The sequence below is a fragment of the Haliotis cracherodii genome, unplaced genomic scaffold, assembly GCF_022045235.1.
Source record: "Haliotis cracherodii isolate W230 unplaced genomic scaffold, xgHalCrac1.p SCAF_1, whole genome shotgun sequence".
Taxonomy (NCBI): Eukaryota; Metazoa; Mollusca; class Gastropoda; order Lepetellida; family Haliotidae; genus Haliotis; species Haliotis cracherodii.
Genome location: NW_027266264.1, coordinates 16,227,623 through 16,246,962, shown reverse-complemented (window position 1 = coordinate 16,246,962; position 19,340 = coordinate 16,227,623). Strand labels below are relative to the sequence as shown.

The window sequence follows — 19,340 nt, the reverse complement described above, 5'->3', positions numbered from 1 at the left end:
ATACAGACCCTGAAACAAATATATCCAATACAGCCTATGCAAGTCTATAATGTTTGGCAAGTCTAGATTACTGCAGTATAACATAAAATGAAGAAAGTCTCTGGGATCCTTTTTATTATATTTAATAACTATAATTTAACAACTGTTTTTTCTGTAAAATATATTCATTTCAGAGACTAGATGTTAGTCTAACTCACGCTTTCAATCGTTAGCGTTGTCCCTCACTCACTCACACACTCATTCACTTTCCTCGTTTAATCCAATCAAATACCATCCTGCATTGTTTAAACAATGGCCGTGCGCCCCACACATATTTTCAACCAGGTGAGGTACTCGTCCTGTCAACTGGAAGTATTCAGGTTCTCACGATAAGATAATCTGCATCGTGTCTGAGTCGGTCTTCGTAACCACGTCGTCAACCATGAAGCTGTGTCTACTGTTTGTCGTCTTGGTCGCCGGGGCTCAGGCCCAGTTGCTGCTTAGACGTGGTAACTAACAGTTTAATATCCTATTTCCGAACAAGATCTTGCTAACTCGTCTGGATATGTTAATGTTATGTTTAAATCGATGTGTAAAAGCTAATTTGGCGCTTGACACAGTGAACAGTTTAAAGTGCATTAGTCTTTTGTTATAATACACACAGTCCACGAGTAATGGAGTGCATATACGGTGGTACTGTCTGCTTATTCCATATCGCCTCCATCGACTGGTAAAGGAACGATCCCCGAACTGCGTCATACCGAAAGAGTTCAAAGATGGTCCTCCTTACCCTACCTGGTGCTCGACATTAAAGGGATAAAACAAGGACTGGTCGGTTCTGTACACGCACACATACACGCACACGCACACACGTAGATGCACACGCACACGCACACGCACACGCACACGCACACACGATCATTCGCAATCAACCCAAACGCCTGAGTCTCGTTTCAATGATCGTTCATCACTAGGGGGACTCGGGGCCTTTTCTGACCCTGAACCTGCAAAGGGGCATAGCATATCTGAGCAATTAAGGCAAGATCGTAGTCTTGATAGAGGTATGCTCTATATACAAGAGTGTCTATAACAACATATTGCAGGAACCTGTGCCAACCGATGCTTCACCAACAACGACTACGCCCAGTCCTGCCAGTGTGATTATGACTGCGAGGACATCGGCAACTGCTGCGGCGACTTCTGGACCAAGTGCAGAGGTAAGTAAATTCAGAGCCCTCCCGGCTTGGTAACGATTTGGTAACTACTTTGACTGGTGTTTGAAAAGATAACCCCACCAGGAGTACGGAAAGCTGGCGACAAGCATTCATTTAGTGGCTATGGTAACTGGAGCTACAATGATATCGGGGGTTGCTATTGTGCAACCAGTGTGATTATGACTGCGAGGACATCGGCAACTGCTGCGGCGACTTCTGGACCAGGTGGAGAGGTACGTAAATCCAGAACCATCCCGGCTTGGTAACGATTTGGTAACTACTTTGACTGGTGTTTTTAAAAATACAAGCATTCATTTAGTGGCTATGGTAACGGGAGTTACAATTATATCGGGGGTTGCTATGGTGCTGCCAGTTATATTGGCTCGCACGGTGGTATTGGTTTGTTTGTTTGTTTGTTTGTTTGTTTGTTTGTTTGTTTGTTTGCTTTGGAATACTATGACATGCATCAACCAAGTCAGCGAGCCTGACAACCCGATCCCGTTACTCGCCTCTTAATTTCAACAAGTATAGTCGCCTATTATGGCAAGCATGGGTTGCTGATGACGAATTTGAACCCGGCTGTTCACTGGGGAGTGTTATTGGTACAAGTCATAATGGTAGTGACTATGATAATGGCAAGTTATACTCTGGTATTGGTTTGTTGTTTGTTTGTTCTTTAATGCCGCTCTCGGCAATATTCCAGCTATATGACGGCGGTCTGTAAATAATCGTGTCTGGACCAGACAATCCATTGATTGACATCATGAACATCGACCCATGCAATTGGGATAAGATGACATGCATCAACAATGTCAGCGAGCCTGACCACCCGATCCCGTTAGCCGCCTCTTACGACAAGCATAGTCGTCTCTTTCGACAAGCATAGTCGCCTCTTACGACAAGCATAGTCGCCTCTTACTACAAGCATGGGTTGCTGAAGACCCGGATCTTCACAGTGGTAGTCGTGGTGATAATGGTCGTCGTAGCTATGGCAGTGGCAGTGGCAGTGACAGATGTAGTTGTAGTTTTAGTGGTCGTCGTCGCTATGGTAGTGACAGTGACAGATGCAGTTATAGTTGTAGTAGTCGTCGTCGCTATGATACTGGCACAGCCAGTGGTAATAACTGTAGTGACTACAGTAACTGTATTTGTAATGTCTGCAATAGCATACAATACACCGATGAAACATAACCTCCCCTTATCATCAACAGGATCCGAGTACGGCCTTGTTGTGACAACGCAGGAAATGAACACTTTCGTACAAGGTATCTGGGACAACGATGTCAACAGAATAGATCCCAGCCTCTATACACTAAACTACCAAGGAAAAATCATTTCCCCCGACATCTCAGATGGGGCTCCCGATAGGTGAGTAACATAAACAGGCTTCACACTCTGTATCAAAGTCGAGATTCGAACACCGGCGAGAAAGGTAACGACCTTAACCACGTGGCCCACTCAGACAAGGGTTGCGTAAAGACCACGCACATGCAAACAGGTTTCTTCTGAAGTGAAACGCGACGTTAAACCCCATTTCATTTCAGCTCCAACTCATCTTGTGGGCTTTAAACTTTAAATGTTACGGTAACTCGACAAAGAAAGCGTCCCAGGTCATGTACAGTGAAAGCTAATTTTAAAATATGACTTATCCAGTAATCTGTAATTCATGACAAGTGGAATGCCGATATGCAACCGTCAACTTTCGGTTTTGCCGGGATGTTGGAACTTTCCTAAACAGTAAGCCACTGTTCTGTGATTCCACTGTACGTAGTTTTGATGCAGTCAAGTGTGTATATGAGTTATTACCATGAGGCATGTCCGTGTGTAGATTCATCCAGCCAGTGGGCACTGGTCTTGACGACCTGTTCAACACAACCAACACCACCTACCATGCCTTCATAAGACTCCTGGACAACTATGAAATCAACGTCCAACATGATGAACACCGCCCAGAACATGAAATAAAAGAGGAAAACACCTTCTGGAACACCATCGTTCAGACTAAGGTCATGCAGATGACTTTCCAGTTCCTGGTAAATAATGGTACGCTTCGAAACCGTTGATCCTGTTTCATCATTGTTATTTGCAACTCGGTTCTCTTGTACACCATACGGTATATGCAGCAATAGTAGAGTTACGACTACCGTATACGTAACTACTTGGCGGACCTTCAGCAATAGTTGCGTAACGACTGCCGTACACGTCAGTCACTTGGAGGACTTTCAGCAGTAGTTGAGCTACGACTTCCGTACACGTCAGTGACTTGAATGACCTTCAGCAATAGTTGAGCTACGACTACGGTATAAGTAAGTGACTTGGAGGACTTTCAGCAGTAGTTGAGCTACGACTTCCGTACACGTCAGTGACTTGATTGACCTTCAGCAGTAGTTGACCTACGACTGCCGTACAGGTAAGTGACTTGGGGGACCTTCAGCAGTAGTTGCTTACCGACGTCCGTACACGTCACTGACTTGGTTGACCTTCAGCAATAGTTGCCTAACGACTTCCGTACACGTCAGTGACTTGATTGACCTTCAGCAATACTTGCCTAACGCCTTCCGTACACGTCACTGACTTGGTTGACCTTCAGCAATAGTTGCCTAACGACTTCCGTACACGTCAGTGACTTGATTGACCTTCAGCAATACTTGCCTAACGCCTTCCGTACACGTCACTGACTTGGTTGACCTTCAGCAATAGTTGCCTAACGACTACCGTACAGGTAAGTGACTTGGAGGACCTTCAGCAGTAGTTGACCTACAGCTACCGTATGCGTAAGTGACGTGGAGGACCTTCAGCAGTAGTTGACCTACAGCTACCGTTTGCGAAAGTGACGTGGAGGACCTTCAGCAGTAGTTGACCTACAGCTACCGTATGCGTAAGTGACGTGAAGGACCTTCGGCAGTAGTTGACCTACAGCTACCGTATGCGTAAGTGACCTTGAGGACCTTCAGCAGCAGTTGAGCTTCGACTACCGTAGACGTAAGTGACATTGAGGACCATCAGCAGCAGTTGAGCTTCGACTACCGTATGCGTAAGTGACGTGGAGGACCTTCAGCAGTAGTTGACCTACAACTACCGTATACGTCAGTGACTTGGGGGATTTTCAGCAATGGTTGAGCAACAACTACCGATATCATGGTACCGATGAGGCCAAAGGCTTATAGTACATTGTCTGGGGCGTGTTAAAAATTCATACATTTTCTTAGTTTCATAGCATGATAAATGAACGTGGATAAATGCAATCATATGTCATTAATTTACAAAATTTGTTACCATTTGGGTTGTGTAGAAATAGTAAATAAGATATTTTGCGCTAAATCATGGTACACTGAGCATACACATAAAAAGTGATATTCATCTTCAATACAATCAGTTTTACAAATCTTACAAAGTCTATGTTCTCGTACAATATCCCATCTGCATCTGCCTGATTTAATACATAGATCATATCGAGAAAGAGTTGTTCTTAACTTATGTAAATTTACACTTGATAGATAAGGTTCTAGTATATAGTATTCTTAAATGTAGTGTAGTAATTTGCTTTTATAGCACTGGACAAGTAACGATGCAATTTTTGGATGTACATATCTGTTGAGGTCTGTGTCAAACGGGTGACGAAATGCTGTGACGTGTCTACATGTTGCTGTAACCAAATATTACCATATCCACATTCGTATGACATGTTTTTATACGAATGTGGATATGGTTTTATGTGCAGTGATGCTTGGACCCCTGGTCGCGGGTTATAAACGCAGAATAGTCATCATTGGTTCGTCGGCAACATGTCAATGTTCGTGATTTCACCAACGTGTAAGCGTATATAAGGCCTCGGTCATTGTTTTTCTTCCACATTAGAGACCATGGGTAGCTCAGTCGTCTCAGGCGCCACAATTCGCTGTGCAGAGTTGCGTCCCTTGCGCACACAAGAAATCTATGATTGTGGGTTCGAATCCCGGTTCGCCCCCATCATATTTCTAGGTTTATCAATACCATACCCGTGCTCTTGGGTTTCACCAAAGTGTTAAACGTCCGAGACCTGCATCCCGTGCGGCTTTCTTCCCAGATTAAGCTGACACGCCGTGATTGAAGTGGAATACTGTTCAAAACGGCGTTAACCCAAGCTCACTCCTTCCACATGTGGTTTATAGGCCGTGATAATACTATCTGACATACTGATCACTCTAAAACCAAACCTTTTTACTGACTGTCTGTTTCAGGCTTCATAAAGAGTGACATGCACGCATTCCGTACCGTCATCAATGAAATGTGGTTCGAACTGTATCCAAAGAGTCACACTACCGTAAAATCTGACAGTGGATTCGAACACATCATGATAGGCGAGAAAACACAGCACCATCAACACGCCCAACAGAATCAATCCGCCACCATCGGCGGCTTCGGCAACTGGGTACAGTTCTACCAGGAGGAGAAGGCCGGGAATCTGGATTATTACGGTTATATTAAATATATCCAGGTAAGTTGTGACGAACTGGCGGCCCAACTGAGGGACAGAGCATTTGATATTCTGAGGTGGAAAGGCGTTTGTGTGGTGCGAGTAGGCCTGCAATTGGAGGGTGTACAATTTATAATTATAACTGTAAAACATATAACGTTTTCTCGGGTTCTATCTCCGGAAAAATACAAAAATATGCTGGATTCTCTGGTACGCAGTTACTCGCCCCTTCTTTTCATAGGTATAACTGTTTATAAAACAGCAACAGAAGGAATATCCTGACTGTATAAAAAAAAAACAGTCTTCTCCCAACCCTACTGCCCACACCTTATAAGAATATTACATGGTTGGGTATCAAATGACATGGGTACAATGTGTGAAGCCCATTGCTGGTGCCCACCGCCGTGATATTGCTGGAATATTGCTAAAAGCGGCGTAAAACCATACTCACTCACTCACTCATTACTTAAGACTTCATAGAACACTGCTCCGTCCAGATTAGCAAGATTGTGTTCTCTTCGTGTAGTACGTAAGTCTACTTTTATTTCGGCGCATATTTTCGCTACTGCTGCCTCGACATTTAACGTTTGGTCGTCATGGCTTCATTCTAGATGTCAGTGACCTGACAAGCGTAGGTCGCCGTCAATAGATAGCCTGTTCCATAGTTCAACATTGTCATTTTTTAATGACTGAAGTATGATAGTAAGTAAATAACATCACGCTAAACATCACTTCAACATGGGTTGGAAACGATACCATTCGCACTTACCTGTATGTTGTTAATATACACACTGACTGACGTGACCTTTCCATAAGTTAGCGGTAGCACAGTGTGGAGGTTACCGTAGGATAGGGATAGCTAGCCCCAGACATAATACGGTACACAGGGGAGTAATACACGTGTTTCAACTCTCTTCCAGGACCCAAATGTCGTCGACGTTCTCTTTGACTGGAAGAATGCTCTTGCTAAAGGACCAAAAGGGTTAAGTTAGCGGTAGGACAGTTTGAAGGTTAGCGTAGGATAGGGATAGCTAGCCCCAGACATATATACGGTACACAAGGGAGTAATACACGTGTTTCAACTCTCTTCTAGGACCCAAATGTCGTCGACGTTCTCTTCAACTGGAAGAATGCTCTTGCTAAAGGAAAGGCATTCTTTGTCGGTACAAGCCCTGAGTTTGATTTGGTCTTGTACACAGTGTGTGGCCTGGCCTATCCCAACAAAGATTGCCCCATTGTCATCAACGGCAACAACTTTAGAGTAGACGCTACAACGGGGCGCCACCATGAGGTACTGCAGCTCACGTCAGCGACTCTCAAGTTCAAAGATCCTTCAGCTACTACCACGACAGCACCAGCTCTGGATTACTAATTGCCCGCATTGTCTGAATAAACACTACTTGTAGCCATAGTGCTGGCTTTTCATTCTTTGAATCTTTCTTTTTTTATTACGCCTTGGATAAGTATGAAAGAAAAAATCACTGCAGTCATTGTTATTTAACACCGGTAATCGTAAAATAAACACTACTCTTAAACCTCGTAAATCAGGACATTATATATGTTTAGGTATTCAGAGTGAAGTCTCCTGCATTAAAAGCATTAGTGATTAATGAATGATGGGTATGGATATATGATCCTTTATGATAGAGACCCGTGAAGATTCCGGGGTAGAATAGGTCTTCAGCAACCCATGCTTGCCAAGGTGACTATGCTTGTCGTAAAAGGCGATTAACGGGATCGGGTGGTCATGCTCGCTGATGGGTTGCAGCATGTCATCGTATCCCAAATGTGTCGATCGATGCTCATGATGTCAAACACTGGATTGTCTGGTCCAGACTCGATTATTTACAGAACGCCGTCATATAGCTGGAATATTGCTGAGTGCGGCGTTAAACAACAAACCAACCAACCAACCAACCAACTTTATGATTGAAATACTATTTGTCATTCAGAAACAAACCTTTATGAACCTTTAACTTTGTAGTGCTACACACTACAACCTGTGCTACGGAGACTGTTGTTGTCACGGTAGACAAGATCTTGTCATGATTAATGTAGCTTGGTTTATTTGTACATGTTTATGTTGTACCAAGTTCTTTGAAACTACTGGTGGTATATGTGTTGTGCAAGTGCCCCTAAATCTACTTTGCACATCTAATCTCAATATATATTCTACATCTTATCCATATCTGACTTTATGCCTAATGGTATGCATTATATTTAAATATGTTTAAATTCTATACATGTTTACATTTTAAACATGTTTATCAATTCTAAACATGTTTCGATTATGGGGATGTTGTGTTTAGGTGACGTGAGGACTGTGAGTCGATAGCTCATTTTATGCGTTTTGACCCTAATCGTGTTTAGATTCCTTTTAGGATTTAAACACATTCCTAAATACATTCGAAATACGTTTTTAGTGTAGTTGAGTCAGATGTACTTTTTTAAAATGCACGTTCAGAATTTGCACGAATGCACGGCCAGAGAATTCTTGGCTCAATATCAGCTGCAACAACAATAGCATGACGTCATCATAATGGGTTTTAATATTGAAAATCGTTTCGCAAAGAGGGATCAACATCAGTAATAATGATGTCTGCATCACTGTAGAGAGCTTCATGTCCTTCTTACACGTGCGTCTCTATGGAGTTAATTCAAACAACATGTGGAAAATATATTAGTGTTATTGAAACCAATCGACAGAGTATACAAATATGATAAAAGATAACCATGTTCGCGTTATTTCAGTTATTATGGGAAAAGGCATGTGGCGGGATATTAATCATGTAAAATACATGTGATCATGGCCTATAAATAGCTCTCAAGAGTTCTTGTTAATGACATAGGCATGGCATTGTTAATATGGTGATTTCGTATGGTATTGTTGTTTGTTGTTTGTTTGTTTCTTTAATTTCGCACTCAACAATATTCAAGCTACATGAGACCCGTAAAGATCCCGGTTAGAATAGGTCTTCAGCAACCCATCTAGCTGTAAAAGGGGACAATGCTTGGAATGTCGTATGAGGGGACTAACGGAATTGGGTGGCTAGGCCCGCTGACTGGGTTGATGTATGTCATCGTATCCCAATTGCGTAGGTCGATGCTCATGAAGTCAATCACTGAATTGTCTGATCCAGACTGGATGGTTTACAGACCGCTGTCATATAGCAGGACTATTGTTGAATGCGGCGTTAAACAACAAACAAATAAACAAACAAAAAACCTACATGATAATCCAGTGTAACTAGATAATCCAGTGATGGATATCTTACGCATCGTACACGCAATTGGCATACAGTGACATACCACCGGATTGAGTTGATTCAGTTGTTCATGCCCTGTCAACTTGGTGTTTTAGGACAATCTTAGTGATTGCCAAGTTGGTTATGCAAACGCTTTAGATGGAGAGTTATCAATTACAATCGAAAGTGGATTCGAACACAAAACTACCGTGTTGGTAAGGTCATGGAAACTGACTAAACACACACCGCTGAACCCCTATGTCCTCTCGTTTTAGAAAGAAAATGTAGTTGGTAAATAAAGGCATTATGATTTAAGACGAGGTGAATTGGGGATTAATGTCGCGTTGACGATTATTGCACTTATAATAGCGACGTGTTTGCACGTGCGTGTGTGTGTGTGTGTGCGTGTGTGTGTGTGTGCGTGCGTGCGTGCATGCGTGCGTGCGTGCGTGCGTGCGTGCGTGCGTGCGTGCTTGTACTAGTCCGGGCTGGTGTCGATTTAATAGTGCCAGCCTACTGAGATATCATACCGCAGTTTAACAGGAATACCCCACTCAGACACAGAATACTGACTCCGAGCCGGCCTGTCCTTGTTTTTATCCCCATAATGCCGAGCGCAAGACAGGGTAGCAACAAGTACCATCTCTTAACGTCTTTTGGTATTACGCGGCTGGGGATCGAACCCCGGACCGTCCGCTCTCCGCTCTGGACAAGACAATCCAGTGATTGGAACGATCTTTGAAAGTGTAGGCAGTTGTGTCATAACATGCTGTTGCTTGTTCGTCAGTCTGCAGTATTCAAGCTTTACTATGACTTGAAATACTGGAACATGGGCCAGGCAACCAGATGTTTTAGCATGATAAACGATCTATGCCATCGGGGTATGATGATACGCAAACAGCCAGGTAACACATCATGCCTGCCTGATCCCCATCGGATGTCATTATATGAATCTCCACACAGACAGTCATGTAACGGATCCAAAGTGACTCTAGCTGACACTCCACATAGACAGTCAGGTAACAGATCCACAGTGACTCTAGCTGACACTCCACACAGACAGTCATGTAACGGATCCCAAAAAGACTCTAGCTAACACTCCATACAGACAGTCATGCAACGGATCCAAAGTGACTCTAGCTGACACTCCACACAGGCAGTCATGTTACGGATCCAAAGTGACTCTAGCTGACACTCCACACAGACAGTCATGTAACGGATCCAAAGTGACTCTAGCTGACACTCCACACAGACAGTCATGTAACGGAATCAAAGTGACTCTAGCTGACACTCCACACAGACAGTCATGTAACGGATCGAAAGTGACTCTAGCTGACACTCCACACAGGCACGGTCATATAACGGATCGAAAGTGACTCTAGCTGACACTCAACACAGACAGTCATGTAACGGATCCAAAGTGACTCTAGCTGACACTCCACACAGACAGTCATGTAACGGATGCAAAGTGACTCTAGCTGACACTCCACACAGACAGTCATGTAACGGATGCAAAGTGACTCTAGCTGACACTCCACACAGACAGTCATGTAACGGATCCAAAGTGACTCTAGCTGACACTCCACACAGGCACGGCCATATAACGGATCCAAAGTGACTCTAACTGACTCTCTAAACAGGCACGGCCATATAACGGATCTAAAGTGACTCTAGCTGACATTCCACACAGACAGTCATGTAACGGATCCAAGGTGACTCTAGCTGACACTCCACACAGGCACAGACATATAACGGCTCCAGATTGTCTCTAGGTGACACTCCACACAGGCACAGCCATATAACGGCTCCAAAGTGACTCTAGTTGAATCTCCACACAGGCACAGACATATAACGGCTCCAGATTGTCTCGAACTGACACTCCACACAGGCACGGCTATATAACGGCTCTAAAGTGACTCTAGTTGAATCTCCACCCAGGCACAGCCATATAACGGCTCCAGATTGATTCTCACTGGGACTCCACACAGACTGCCATATAACGGCTCCAGACTGTCTCTAGCTGACACTCCACACAGGCACGGCCATATAACGGCTCCAGATTGTCTCTAGGTGACACTCCACACAGGCACGGCCATATAACGACTCCAAAGTGACTCTAGTTGAATCTCCACACAGGCACGGCCATATAACGGCTCCAGATTGATTCTCACTGGAACTCCACACAGACTGCCATACAACGGCTCCAGACTGTCTCTAGCTGACACTCCACACAGGCACGGCCATATAACGGCTCCAGATTGTCTCTAGGTGACACTCCACACAGGCACGGCCATATAACGACTCCAAAGTGACTCTAGTTGAATCTCCACACAGGCACGGCCATATAACGGCTCCAGATTGACTCTAGTTGAATCTCCACACAGGCACAGGCATATAACGGCTCCAGATTGTCTCTAGCTGACACTCCACACAGGCACGGCCATATAACGGCTCCATAGTGACTCTAGTTGACATTCCACACAGGCACGGCCATTTCACGGCACAAAATCGATTCTAGTAGAGTCTCCACACAGGCACAGGCATATAACGGCTCCAGGTTGTCTCTAGCTGACACTCCACACAGCCTCGACCATGTTACGGCTCCAAAGTGACTCTAGTTGACACTCAACACAGGCACGGCCATTTTACGGCACAAAATCGATTCTAGTAGAATCTCCACACTGGCACAATCATAACAGAGCACACAGTCGACACGAGCCGAATTTCCACAGAGACACAACAGCAATAAATGGTCAACATATTTTTTATCAGATTCTGGTATATAAGGTGCAATCTTATGCGATGGCAACATCGTCAGTTGGTCATTTAAACATAGTATGTACATTATATTATAGATTCGTTGAGAGTTGAGTCTTTTCATGCTGAAGTAGACCAATATCTCATAAATATTAATGAAATATAGAATCTAATTGTATGAAAAGATGTACATTTCTTGAATACCATGTACCACAATTGTATTGACACGACACGTATATAAATTTATAAATGCTGTACCTGCTGAGATGAATAAAGAAGGAAAAATTTTTAAAAAAATAAAAAAAATTATTGACGCTCTTTTATCTGAAATTACCTAATCGAAAGGTCACCCTATGCGTGTTGAGTTCCAGACATTCTGTGCCAGGGCAGGGCACATGGGGCGATAGGTTATCTGACTCATGCTTGGGAATGAACATGTTGGTGACCCTTACAGCTCCGCCTTAATTGTCTGTAGTAAAAAACACTTATAAAATGTATTGTAGTTGGAGTGGGTTACTTTCCTAATTTAAATTAAATGAAAGTGAGGGGTATTTCAAATCAATGTACTTATTGTCTAATGTTTTCTGTGAAACAATTACAAGAAATAGTATCTGATCACACAACCATGTTCTTTGAACGGAGCAGTATTTGTTGAAAGAACTCTCTTATAAGAAGAGGCCAGATTCCTGTTTTTGTATTCCCCATGTCAGTCATGAAGCTGTGTGCGATCCTATTCGTCGTCGTTGGCATCGTTGCTGGGGCTCAGGCCCTGTTCCTGCTACGCCATGGTACATCTGTCTCTTTAAACATCTTCCTCTCTAACCGATTCATAATAATTTGTCACTGATTGGTTGATCATTATTGATAATCAAAAACTTAAATACACAAACGCTTAATATGTATATGGATTACTAACGCATGTTTGTAGTGTATACGGGTCCCAGATTTAATTATTAGTTATTTTAATAGAATTTCTTTGTACATGCATTTTTATTTTTTTAGTTCTATTTATAACTTACAGTGACAGGGTTCATGTTTCATCTGCAAAATGTCCAACCAATCACAAATGTCACTTGTATGTCACCGTGAAGATCCGTGGTAGAATAGGCCGTAAGCGGCGACGAACGGGATCGGGTGGACAGGCTCGCTGACTTTGTTGATGCATGTCATCGTATCCCAATTGCATGGATCGATGCTCATGATGTCAATAACTGGATTGTCTGGTCCAGACTCGGTTATTTAAAGACCGCCGTCATATAGGCAGGACTATTGTTGATTGCAGATGTCTTCCACTTGGAACCCAATACTCATACCCGGGGCAAATCTGGGACTACTATATATGTATATTCTGCCAATGGACGCGCTATATGCCATTGTGTCCATCATGACATTGGGTGTTTGTCTTCATGTACCGTCGCCTCACCTCCGAACCATACACATGTTGCAGAGAAATCTTGATATGTTCAGTACTGTTTTGAATTCATATTTGTCTGTATCAGGAACCTGTGCAAATCGTTGCTTCACCCCCAACGACTACACCTTCTCCTGCCAGTGCGACGCTGACTGCGAGACCATCGGCAACTGCTGCGGGGACTTCTGGACCAGATGCAGAGGTCGGTATATAGTTGGAAACAACATTAAGGTCAAGAATATATTTTGTAATATTATTGTAGCAATGTGCTCAGTGTTAGTAAATGTTAGCGATACTGTCATCTTGCATAAGTTTTAACAGCAATACTATCGAGAGACTTTTGTACTTATCTTATTTAGCAAATATGAAGTAGTGGTGATGGTGTTGATAGTAGTAGTAGTAGTAGTAGTAGTAGTAGTAGTAGTAGTAGTAGTAGTAGTAGTAGTAGTAGTAGTAGTAGTAGTGTCTGAGTAGTAGTAGTGTGAGAGAGTAGTTTGAGAGAGTTATTATCAATTATTGACCATTCATGATGGCAATATTATGTTTTATGGACCCAAGAAACTGATATTGACCAAGGCTTGCGGCCTTTCAAGTTCAACAATAATTTAATCAAATGGCACGGAGGTTACAGGAGGTGGTGCACAACAGGCCTTGCGTAACGCTCTCTCCTTTGAGTTCATTGCCTCCATCACACAAGGCAATATCACTTCTGATACCCGCCCAGCAGGATGGGTCTCATGGCAATACAATGCTTTAAGGAAGGTCATATGACCCTTTCTCAACCAATGAAAATACAGACATAATTTGTAAATGCAATAATTACCGTTATTTCTCCTCTTAAAACTGAACACGTTCATGTACATGTTAGTATGATGAAGATGCATTTAAATGAAGCTGTATGCAAGGCCGCCCTGTGACGAAGGTCCGTAGATCGATCCCCTGGCTGTGTCATACCAAAAGACGTTAAATATGGTACTTGTTGTCACTATGCCTGCCGTCGGCATTGAGGAGAAGAAACAAGGAATGGTAGCCCCGGAGTCTGTATACTGTGTCTGAGTGGGGTGTCCATGTTAAACCGTTGCATGGTATATCAATGAGCTAGCACTATAAAACCGCCCCTTGTCCGTATTAGTATAATTAGCAACATACAGACGTGTATGCACGTCGTTATCTAAGTGCAATAATTTTGAACCCCATTTCATCTCATACCATCTCCCCTCCAATATGACATGTATCACTTATATTATTAATGTCAGGTTCTGAGTATGGTCTCGTGGTAACGCCCAAAGAATTGATCACCTTTGCCCAGAGTATCTGGGACAACGATGTGAACCGGGTGGACGGCTCCTTGTACACCCTCAACTACCAGGGTATGACCACGGGCAAAGAGACGGGTGATGGCGCAGCCGGCAAGTAAGAGTAATAATAATGTTTTTACCGATTCAAAATAAGTGTTTGTTTGCTTTTATGTTTACGTCGGTCTGTTAAAAAATAATTGTGAGCAAAGTCATCTGCTTTCGGGGTCACTGAAGCTAACCAACCGCTATGTGAAACATAACTCGACAACATCACTGTCATTATATATCACTCGCTACCGTGAAACATCACTCGACAACAACACTGTCATAATGTATTACTCGATATGTGAAACATCACTCGACAACAACACTGTCATTATGTATTACTCGATATGTGAAACATCACTCGACAACATCACTGTCATAATGTATTACTCGATATGTGAAACATCACTCGACAACAACGCTGTCAATATGTATTACTCGCTACAGTTGCCTCTTATTAAAAGCAGCAGAGATGCGGCCCTTTTTTAATCGTGCTCCCTACAGATACTCAACAAGGAAAAGAACTGATAACATCACACTATCAAATATCAAAATACAAGATCGAAAACATCTTTGAACAGAAGGAATGAGTAGATAACTTCCATAAAGGATTTGAACACAACGCGATACTTAAAGGCTCATCTAGGACGTGGATAAGAATAATGTCATGTTGTGTTGATACCCACATTCTGATTCATGCCGTGGGCATTTATAATGTCACGTTGTGATGACACTTACAGGCTGATCACTCCAGCGGACAATCAACTGGACGTTCTCCTGGCTGACCACAACACCACCTACCCCACATTCATACACCTGTTAGACAACTATGCAGCGAACGTGCAACACGCGGAACACCGCCCAAGCCACGAGATTCAGGAGGAGAATAAGTTCTGGGACGCCATCTCTAAAACAAAGGTCATGCAGCTCACCTTTAGGTTCCTGGTAGATAATGGTAAGACGCAAGTTCCTGGTATATAATGGTAAGACGTAGGTTCCTGGTATATAATGGTAAGACGCAAGTTCCTGGTATATAATGGTAAGACGTAGGTTCCTGGTATATAATGGTAAGACGTAAGTTCCTGGTATATAATGGTAAGACGTAGGTTCCTGGTAGATAATGGTAAGATGCAAGTTCCTGGTATATAATGGTAAGACGTAGGTTCCTGGTAAATAATGGTAAGACGCAAGTTCCTGGTAGATAATGGTAAGACGTAGGTTCCTGGTAGATAATGGTAAGACGTAAGTTCCTGGTAGATAATGGTAAGACGTAGGTTCCTGGGAGATAATGGTAAGACGTAGGTTCCTGGGAGATAATGGTAAGACGTAGGTTCTTCGTAGATAATGGTAAGACGTAAGTTCCTGGTAGATAATGGTAAGACGTAATCAGACTAAATGCAAGTCACAGAAATACCAAGTCATTATCCAGGAACATAAGCCAATGTTTCTCTATGTAGACATCTGGTACGTAAATTGACAGAGCTCCATATCGCGGAAATTTATTTCGTTTCGCAATAATGTAATTATTGCTGCAAAAAAATCATATAGTCAATATGCCTTCTGACGCTATATGTGAAAACAGATATCGCTTTATAAACATGGTTTTTACATGATCATTTGACTCACCTCAATCCCATACAATATATGTCATCTTGGCAACCTTGGCAAGAATCCATAATGGAATTGGTTTCACTAGTTTCTTTACATCACGTGACTATCACAAAATAATGTGGCGGCACTCTCGTCCTTCATCTGAATTTTGCAAGCTATCATATTGTACCCTAATATTAAATAACCACACAAACAGCCATCCTCAAACTCCCCCATGTTGTACGAACTAAACTGCCGGGCAAAGGAAAGTAGACACTCCTGTTTGATGGTGGCTAAAATTGAAACAAACAAGAATTGGTTATTCGATGGTGATGTATTTGATACGGGTATCACAGTTATGTTTTGGACATAAAGTTTGCAGCGTTTCGGCGACTGCGACTAGTAACGTTTTGTATACGTTGGTAATATTTTGTCAAATCCAATTTTCAAGTGTATACTTTCATTTGCCCGCAGTTTGTAGACAGGCGGGGGGGAGGGGGGGGGGGGGGGGGGTTCGATTGGTGTGTGGTTTACAGAGAATCCATGCAATATTGTCATCACACTGCTGCCCCTAGACAATCAAATAAGAATAATAACAAAAGGATGCTTGACGTTTTTCTTCTCCAACCTGAACCTAGCGCATGGAAAGAGGTGGGTTTTTTCTTTCTTTTTAAAAATACAAGACAGAAGATATTATTTTCTCATTTCTTCCAGGTTTTATGAAGAGTGACATGAAGGCCTTCCGTACAATCATCAATGAAATGTGGTTCGAACTTTATCCAGTACAAAACCACGCCTCCGCACTGTCCGATAGCGGATTCGAACACATTATGGTTGGTGAGACGTTAACACACAAAACATCCAACACAACAGTCCGGGGATTCCACAACTGGGTACAGTTCTACCAGGAGGAGAAGGCTGGAAAGCTGGACTATGATGGATTTATCAAGTATGCCCAGGTAAGTACAGTGTCTGTAACGACCTTCTGGTGACAAATAGAGAATGGACGCATGTATGCACTGTATGTCGAATCGGGCGAGTGATGTTTAACGCGTGGGTAGGTGATGTATAAGGACCTTTTTTCAAGGGAGTGATGAGTCAGGACCTGTTGGGGCGGGTGGTGTCAGGACCTTTTTCGAGTCGGGACCTCTAGAGGCGAATGATAGCAGTGACGATGACTAGTGCATCAGGACCTGATTGGGGCGAGTGACATATCAGCACGACAGTGATGTTGTCGAGTGATGATTCACGGTAGCGAGTGATATATAATGACAGTGATGGTGTCGAGTGATGTTTCACATAGCGAGTGATATATAATGACAGTGATGGTGGCGAGCGATGTTTCATGGCTGTGAATGAAATATAATCACGGTGATGTTGGCGAGTGATGTTTCACGGTAGCGAGTGATATATAATGACAGTGATGTTGGCGAGTGATATTTCATGGCTGTGAGTGATATATAATGACAGTGATGTTGGCGAGTGATGTTTCACGGTAGCGAGTGATATATGATGACAGTGATGTTGGCGAGTGATATTTCATGACTGTGAGTGATATATAATGACAGTGATGTTGGCGAGTGATGTTTCACGTAGCGAGTGATATATAATGACAGTGATGTTGGTGAGTGATGTTTCATGGCTTTGAGTGATATATAACGACAGTGATGGTGGCGAGCGATGTTTCACGGTAGCGAGTGATATATAATGACAGTGATGGTGGCGAGTGGTGTTTCACGGTAGCGAGTGATATATAATGATAGTGATGGTGGCGAGTGATGTTTCACGGTAGCGAGTGATATATTATGACAGTGATGGTGGCGAGTGATGTTTCACGGTAGCGAGTGATATATGACAGTCATGGTGTCGAGTGATGTTTCACGTAGCGAGTGATATATAATGACAGTGATGGTGGCGAGTGATGTTTCACGGTAGCGAGTGATATTTAATGACAGTGATGCATCACGTGGATAATCAATGATAACAGGTCTAGGTTGCTAACGACAACTCTTTTAGAAGTCCGTCGATTTTTGCCCAAAGCCATATAAATAATCACATATTTGTTTCCAACAGAACCCCGATATCGTAGACGTCCGCTTTAACTGGAAGAACGGTATCGCCAAAAGCAGTTCTTTCTTCGTTGGAACTAGTCCTGAGTTCGATATGGCTCTCTACACAGTGTGTGCACTTGTTCACCCAAACAAAAATTGTCCCGTCACCATAAACGGCAAACACTTCGGCATTCTGACAACAACAGCACGACACCAGCAAATTCAGCAACTGACGTCAGTAAAGCCAAACTTCAAAGGCACCAACTCCACTGCAAGCACATAATAAGACATTCAAACATTGAAATATTTTTTGTCTTTTAATTTCTTTTGTGTGTGTACTTCTTTGTGGACTTATTAAGTTTAATTATGATGTGTACAACCTGAGTGTGATTATCCATATGCGTTATATCCAGTTTGGTAAAGCAAACACACCAGGTTTTCCTGTTCCAGTGAAGTAGGGCGGTTCGCTCGTCACGCCGAAGACCTGGGTTCGATTCCCGACATGGGTACAATGTGTGAAGCCCATTTCTGGTGTCCCCCGCCTTGATATTGCTGGAATATTGCTAAAAGCGGCGTAAAACCATACTCACTCACTCGCTCCAGTTAAGTATGGTTAACTCAAATCCCTGACCAATAGTGCAGATAAGTGCAGATAAGTCGTCTTATGTGGTATATTAATGAGATTTCAGTGTATATCGAACTTTAACAACGACGAATCAGAAGTACTGTTCGTGACAGTCGTGTTCGAGACATCCAGAGTTGTACACCTCGGGCCACTGGATCCGTGACGTTGTAACGTGTTGTACTTTGCTTGAACCTTGTCAATATACTTTCGTCAATTGTATTTCTATTGACGTATTTTCTTAAATCCTCCCTTAAACAAGTTAATGAACACCCACAGTTAGAAAGCAGGTGTTGCACTCACTACCTACCAAACACGACATATCAACTCGTCAAATGCAAATATCGGTGTTCTATTGTTTCTGTAATTCTATCATTTCTATTTGGTATAGTTCCATGTTAAGTTTCTAACAAATGACCCTCTGTATAGAAGTATGTTGGACTTCAGGCTTTGATGCATTTTGGTCACAAAAAGACACATAGAGTCTTTGATTCCTGTCGAAATGATTGTGGATCGGGTGGCCAACGTGACAGATGGATATTGACTTCGATGTCTGATCAGGATTCAACACCTGGTCCATCTGTCATCTTCAAGCAGATTGATGCTGTGCCCCGGCCTCTGGCGGCGTCGGTCGATTCCTGATCAATTCATGTTCGGGTCGACATAAAACTG

The 19,340-nt window shown here is 42.9% G+C and overlaps 2 protein-coding genes across 3 annotated transcripts; both read left to right on the top strand.

Moving 5' to 3' along the window:
* Positions 1-386: 386 nt before the first annotated feature.
* On the top strand, positions 387-7,079 carry LOC139473578 (uridylate-specific endoribonuclease B-like). 2 transcript variants are annotated; one of them, XM_071256237.1, is made up of 6 exons: positions 387-488; positions 1,083-1,196; positions 2,405-2,561; positions 3,022-3,236; positions 5,414-5,670; positions 6,743-7,079. In XM_071256237.1, exons 1-6 carry the CDS (start codon positions 422-424, stop codon positions 7,019-7,021), a joined length of 1,089 nt encoding a protein of 362 aa, XP_071112338.1. In that variant the 5' UTR covers positions 387-421; the 3' UTR covers positions 7,022-7,079. The 2 variants fall into 2 exon arrangements, with proteins under 2 accessions (XP_071112338.1, XP_071112346.1); XM_071256245.1 differs by lacking the exon at positions 6,743-7,079 and adding an exon at positions 6,570-6,667.
* Positions 7,080-12,354: 5,275 nt separating this feature from the next.
* LOC139460897 (uridylate-specific endoribonuclease B-like) lies at positions 12,355-18,350 on the top strand. Its single transcript, XM_071242373.1, has 6 exons — positions 12,355-12,439; positions 13,151-13,264; positions 14,319-14,475; positions 15,146-15,360; positions 16,710-16,954; positions 18,069-18,350. Exons 1-6 carry the CDS (start codon positions 12,355-12,357, stop codon positions 18,327-18,329), a joined length of 1,077 nt encoding a protein of 358 aa, XP_071098474.1. The 3' UTR covers positions 18,330-18,350.
* The last annotated feature ends 990 nt before the right edge of the window (positions 18,351-19,340 follow it).